This window comes from Saccoglossus kowalevskii, chromosome 18, assembly GCF_978046115.1.
Source record: "Saccoglossus kowalevskii chromosome 18, keSacKowa6.1, whole genome shotgun sequence".
NCBI lineage: Eukaryota > Metazoa > Hemichordata > Enteropneusta > Harrimaniidae > Saccoglossus > Saccoglossus kowalevskii.
Window position 1 is genome coordinate 18510788 of NC_140658.1, and position 7114 is coordinate 18517901.

Consider the following 7114-nt stretch of genomic DNA (forward strand, 5'->3'; position numbering starts at 1 on the left):
ATCTCGCAGTTGTACGGAAAATCACCTATTAAAGTAATGACACCTTTTTTTTGTGTGGCTGTTAGCTAGAATGATTTATTTAGGCTCCTAACCACATAGTTACCAATTACATGATGAAAAGTTTTGTAAAACTCTGAGGAGAGACCATCATCACCTGGTGTTTTTTTGTTATTTGGTAATGACTGCAGGGCCATAGAACATTCATTTAAAGTTAAGTTACCATTACACAACATTTTATCATTCTCACTGAGTTTTGGTATGTCACAATTGTGCAAAAAATCATTTGCATTTCCATCTAGTACTAAATCTTCAAATTAATATGGTATACAGGTGATATTATTTAAAAAAAATATCAAATTATTTTTTAAAAATATGAAAAAATAATTGTCATTAGATAATATATTAAAATGAAAACGTCGATGTAATCAAAAGATAAGATTACACACAAATTGTTCAATTATTCCAGCTTGAACTAAATAAAAAATATTCTATACCAAAAAACAAATGTTTTCTAATTCCATACAAATAGCCATTGTTAATTTTACATTTAATTTCTGAAGTTGCTGGTATCTCAGGTTTAAAATACTAGTTTTATACAATTTTAAACAATAGATAGACCATTCTTTTCAACTGTAGTTAGATTTGAGACTCATTGGCTGTGTGAAAACTGAATGGTATCCATTAGATAATTATGGAGTGTCACCTGCTGACAAGTACTACATTTTTGATTTACATCAATGTGCGCCCTCACGCGACATAGTGAATTATAGGGTCAAAGGTCAATCCAATATTGAGACTGGTTTTGGCTTCGGGAGTTTTCTGAACTCTAGTAATACCCAATGTTTTATTGTGATTCTATCGTTCGGGTTAGGCACATTTAATGGTTCGTTAACAATTTATATTTCCTCGGTCCAATAAGCAGTTACAGCTAAATTTACCTGTTGAAATCGTCTGCGACTCATCGATCGGGTCCTGCACAAATATGGCTGCTCCGCTGAAACCATGGGAGCGTGCCTCTGGTGCAAATGTCGGACAAAACCAGCAAAACGTGGATAGCATTTCTGCTGGTTTAACTCCAGGGTAAGTTATAATTGTGTATTTGTTAACGCTAGTGTAATTTTATACATTGTTTTATACATTTTCTTGCCGCCGAATATATCGGGTTGTGTCCAAAGATCACGCATTTCTAGCTTTGTAGTATTGGCTAATCTTGGAAGTGAACAAACTTTAGCAATTGATTAGAATCAGAAAACTGATATGTTGCTATAATTATCAATGACAGAAGAATAATTGTAATTTCGACCTTTTACCATGCTGGGCCCTTTGATAGTGCAGTTGTGTTGACCAAGGAAAACTTTGGAAGAAAATGTTTAAATAAAATACAGGGAAAATGGTAGAAACAAATTTTACCCATATTAGATAGAGGGAAAAATAAATAAGTATAACAATATCCTGAACATGAAAGCCTGAACTAAGTGAAAGTGATGGTGCAATCAAATGGACTGTAATACTAATCTGGTTCAGTTCAGTTACTGGATACTTTTATGTTACACCAGTTCACAGTCCTCTGATAGAGGGACTGTGACCAGTTCTTCTGAATACAAAGAATTCTTATAAACACGGAAAGAGTTTCAAACTAAAAGCACTCATTAATCACAGAGAATTAAAAAGAATTTGTGTCCATTGGAATAAATTACAATCAATATTGTAAACAATATACATTGAATGCAAACTTAACCACAGCTATAGCTATGAACAAAATAAAGATTTGATGATGTAAATGGTCTCTGTGAGAACTATAGGTCTGTGCGAGATCTATAGGTCTGTGAAAGTGATATATAGTAGGTCTGTGAAAGTGGAGATGGTTGTTTTATTGAGATTTTTTCAGATGCCATCAATGTAGGTATCATTTCTGAAATGATCATGTAGGCAGGGTTGTTTGAGAACAAAAAAAGTAAGATATCTCTGTGCCAGTTATCTCCTATCATGGTGGCCATGCATTGCTGATTAATTTGCATTCTTATGCTTGCGTTCAGGTCCCCTGCAACGATATAATTTCTATGATTCTTTGCTGATACGTTCATCAATGTGACAGCAATGGTCATTACATAATAAAATCATGCTTTTACTAAGAAGCACTAGAAAACTTTAATTTTGTGTATCTCTTTGTAATCAGATTGAGTGGTATGACTAATGCTAGATCAACTACTCTGCCATCAACTTACCAAACCCCAGGCTTGGCCCCACCCTTACCAACACGACCAGGACTGACCAGTGGCGTTGGTGTGAACAGCTACTCACCATACTCTTCTAGCTTGTATGGTGGTGGATACGGAGGTGGATATGGAGGTGGCATGTATGGAGGTGGCATGTATGGAGGCGGGTATTCACCATATTCGTCAAGTTATGGAAGCAGTATGGGTTATGGCGGTATTGGTGGATACGGTGGGGGCATGTATGGTATGAATCGCTATGGCATGGACGCTCAAGGCGGAAGCCGATTCGTACAACAAGCAGAGGAGAGTAGTCGCGCAGCATTCCAATCAATTGAAAGCATTGTACAGGCATTTGGCTCTGTTAGCATGATGCTTGAATCTACGTTCAATGCTGTATATAGTTCATTTCGGGCTGTTCTTGGCGTCGCCGATCATTTCTCTAGACTTAAACACCACATGGTAAGCGTTATTTCTGCATTTGCGTTGTTTCGAACACTGAAATACCTATACCGAAGATTGCTCGTCTTGTTGCGTTTGCGAGAACCAAATCTGCCAAATGATGTCTGGAATGACGTGCAGGCTGAAGTACATCAGCAAGCGGAACAGAAACTAAGTGAAAATGGTCCTAAATCCTGGCCAATAATTATGTTCTTTGGCGTTGTGATTGGTGCTCCATGGCTGATATGGAAACTGCTGAGTTCTCTCAACAACGGTACTTCAGAAGGTTAGTTACATGATTCAGGGTTTTCAAATAATATCTTTTCAAAATGATTGTATTTTCAAAACTACATATTTTCATGGTTCTGCCCTGTTCTGTGAAACTGATCAGGTAATCTTTGCTGGGTGGCATATGGTGTCATATATTGCTTTGTTACTGCTAGATTCTAAAAATTTATTCCAACTTTGCAAACCTGTGAGATACCTTCCCCTGTATACTATCAAATGTTGAGATTATATATTAGAAATTAGCACCAGAATAAGAATTCATTCGATCTCTTAAAGGGCGGCAGTCGTCGTGTCGCGTCCTGTTTGATATGGGACTCATAGCGACGTATACAACACGTGTAAAATACATTGTTTATTTACATGAAATTCGAAGATGCGCTGCGCCACAACCACCGCGCTTTAAATTAAGTTAGACTTGTAAACAATAGACAAGTTACATTGTAGTTGTGTTTAATAAGACCTTCTAGGACTCAATTAATAAGACCCTCTGGGACTCTCAATAAAAAGTATGTGGGAAAGTGAGAACAGGATACTGTAAAATACTTGATAAATTTTCATTGATATTTTTGATGTTTTGTATGGAATTTATTGTTGATGAATTGAATGTAAAATATATGAAAAAAGTTGTACCGGTATTTGCTGGATTTAATTTTCACCAAATCAAAAATAGCAAAAATAAATTCAAAGTGAAAATGAAGTTTTTTAAAGTATATTCTTTTAATAATTTGAAGTTTTTAGCTAAAACAGCATTAATTTAAAACATTTTATGTTTTTAGTTTGTTCTGGTGGTGATGTTTTACATAATTACAATGTGGGAATGCAACTTTAACTAATTCTATGTTATGAGAATAGACAGTAACATACTTTTCAATAAATTATGTTTATTTTTCAGATCCAAATGGATGGGCAACAGGTGAAGATGACCACATTGTTGCAAGGGCTGAATATGATTTTGACAGTGAACGTAGTGAAGAGATTTCATTCCGTGCTGGAAGTCTTATTAATGTAGCACCAAAAGGTAACTGCCATCAAAACACTTCCCAAAATGGAAGACGTTATTTCCGATATTGAAGTACACATTGACTTATTGTTGAGATAGCTGTAATAGTGTTATAATTGTATTAATCAATTTCGTTTACAAAGAAGTTATTTTACTGTGGTGGCCACATCTTGTCGGCAAAAACATCAGCCTACTGGCTGACAATACAGCTATGTTCCAAGCAATGTTGCTTCAATACTCGCGTTCTGAAAGCAACATTACTTGTAACACAGCTGTATTGTCAGCCAGTTAGGTGTGTACAAAACATTCTCAGCCACAGTTAACAAAATATATTAATCAAATTGCATATTTTTTACAACAGAACTCCAACCCAGAGTTAGAGGATGGCTCCTTGGCAGTGTAAATGGTCAGAAACCTGGATTACTTCCTGCAAACTATGTGAAAATACTTGGAAAAAGGCGTGGAAAGAAACATGTGAATGCACAACAGCAACAGTTGCCTCCACAACAACAACAACAATCACGGCCCATTCCTGGTGATGTATCTGGAATTCACCAGACTCCAAGCTCTTTAGATCTTAGCAGTATGGCTTCAGGCAATTATTTTGAAGGCAGGCAACCGAGCAATGATAACAGGACTGACTTCGATAATCTGCAAGAATTTGAGGAGAACTTTCAAAACAAACAAACTGTACCGAATACGAGTGAACAGTCCCCCCCTGCAGCTGTTGTAGCCAACACTGCTGACAATTCTGCAACGGAGAATCCGTAGAATATGTGTAGTTGTCGTTTAGAGTCACAGTAGTCTATGATTTTATAAATCTTGTGTCCCCAGCATCAGGGAGGGAATCAGAGATGAGTACTTTAAATGAAAGCAGTGTGTGGGCAAGCTCGTCACAGATCAAAAACTTATGTACAAAGTACATGAACTTTGAAATTATGAGTGCACTCCTATTTGCAGCAAAACATATTGAAAATGACTTATTGAAACTTATGTTATAAAAATTTAAGGGCACCAAGGCAGTAAGGTAGGGCATCTAGCGAATCCTCCATGGACTTTAAGCCCTGGTAGTACAAGTAGTTCAGGCTCATATAAACTGTTTACTGCTTTAATTTCACATTATTGCCATCAAATAATCAAATCAGGATAATCAGCAGTAAAAATTAAAAGATTTACAGTAGTTGACCTCTGCGATGGTTTCATTATATTTTAATGTTCCAACACTTGGAGAAATGGTTTAGAGGTATGTATAGTGAGTGCAAAGGTTTTAGTTGAGTTTTGGGATTGGAATATACTGTGGAATACTTTATTTTCGCTGGAATTAATTTTCACTGAAAAGGCTTTTGAGGCGTTTTGCTTGAAATTTATTTTCACTGATTTTTGGCGAGTTTAATGTAAAATATAGGAAAAAAAAAAGTATATTCGCTGGATTTTATTTTCATGGAATCATGCCTTCAGCGAAAATAGCAAAAATAAATTCCAAGCGAAAATAAAGTATTCTACAGTAGTGTTATAATTATTCACCAGTAACATATTTTACATTAAGGTAGCGAGAAGGAAAATGTTTGTTTTTCTTGATTTTTCAAAAATTGAAAAAAACTGTTACTTTAGACCTTGATACATCATCCCAGCTTTTCAAGGGACGCTGCTCGAATTAGTGTTTTCAACACTAACACAAATAACCACAACTACTCTTGTTGACAATTCTAACATAACGGGTGATAAGCTTCCTGTCGCAAACAGTGCATGTTTATCTAATATCCATGTCAGCATTATTGACAGTCAAGACATCTTCGGAAAAACATGGTCATAACTTTGCGTAACTTTCTTTTAAATTACTATAAAATTTTCACTGGGTTTAAATTTCGCTGATTTACCTTTTCAGGCATATTCAGTGGGTTTTGTATTCACTGTTTTATCATTTAGATAATGTGTTCTATGCTAACTTTTACAAATTCACTCGGTTTTAATTTTAATTTAGCGCATTTTTCAGTCAGCGAAATGAACAAAATTAAAACCCAGTGAATAATTAACCCCTTTACAGTATTTTATTTTCCAAGTCAATATTCTATTTTACTACCATCATTTTACTAATGCAATGACAAGAAAAATAATGAAAGTGGAGACTCTAATGACAGACGAGGCAAGGAAAAACCTGTGACCCTGTGACCCAGGGTCATTTTATAACCAACCAATGACGACGCCGATACAAACGACGAGGAAGCAAGTACAAGAAATCTGTATAAACAAAGCCATCGTTTTCGTTCACACAGAGAGCACATGCCCATCTAATTTTCTGTAAAAAAACCAAAGTTGATTGCCTAGATATATAGAGTTTGATCCGTAAGGAATAGTAAGTGTAGTAATAACAAATTATACTTGACGAAGAATCAACATAATATCGATATAAGTTTGGCTATTCTCAGTTTATATTCATAATAATGCAGCAAATCTGCAGCGTTTTATTATCCAAAACTGTTTTCCACTTTTTCTCGAGTTTAAGTTTTGAATTTAATATGGCTCATTGGGACTGTTGTCAAATGAAGTGCGTTCAGGCTAGGACATTTAAACTTGCACTTATCATTCACAAGATAATGGCAGTGCAAAATATGTCTGGGCTTTCCAAGAAAATGCTTTGTCACGCATCAGAACACATCAGAGGCGACTTGAAACTGTATCATGCTGACATAGGATTTGCATTGTGAATGAGACACCTGTGTGATTTCATCAAAACTATGATCAAAATACTTTTTGGCTTTCTCTTTCCTCTGGGGAGATGGCACAGCGCCCTCATGTGGGCAAATATTAAATCTAGTAATTTGAGAAAATTCTACTTTTATACTGTAATTTTTTTTTTTAAATTATCACGGCTGTCAATATTTTTTTTAATATAGGGCTTTAATTTTTTTATCAGTGACATGGTGTAATAATTCACTGACTCATTCAATATTTACAAATCCCTAATAATAAAAAAAATATTTAGTGAAGAATGTAGTAAATCCATTTAAACACATTAAAAGGTTTTAAACCAAAACCCTTCTGTAAAATTGTGGATATGCAATTATATTAAAGTGATGACAATATTTTTTATGTAGATTCAATGAATTTGTAGGTAAAGTGAAAGTTGGCACTTGTAATAATGTATACTGCAAACAAATTTAAAGAAATAATT

At 35.1% G+C, this 7114-nt stretch overlaps 1 protein-coding gene across 1 annotated transcript; it reads left to right on the forward strand.

The window, feature by feature from the left end:
- Positions 1-805: 805 nt before the first annotated feature.
- On the forward strand, positions 806-5755 carry LOC100367100 (peroxisomal membrane protein PEX13-like). The gene is made up of 4 exons (XM_002730316.4): positions 806-1080; positions 2177-2940; positions 3835-3960; positions 4304-5755. Exons 1-4 carry the CDS (start codon positions 983-985, stop codon positions 4711-4713), a joined length of 1398 nt encoding a protein of 465 aa, XP_002730362.2. The 5' UTR covers positions 806-982; the 3' UTR covers positions 4714-5755.
- The last annotated feature ends 1359 nt before the right edge of the window (positions 5756-7114 follow it).

Bases quoted from the DNA above. Each gene is read 5' to 3' on its own strand.
- LOC100367100 (XM_002730316.4), top strand. From the start codon at position 983: ATGGCTGCTCCGCTGAAACCATGGGAGCGTGCCTCTGGTGCAAATGTC. The intron at 2,941-3,834 runs GTTAGTTACATG...TTTATTTTTCAG, and splicing joins CAACAACGGTACTTCAGAAG to ATCCAAATGGATGGGCAACA. The intron at 3,961-4,303 runs GTAACTGCCATC...TTTTTACAACAG, and splicing joins TATTAATGTAGCACCAAAAG to AACTCCAACCCAGAGTTAGA.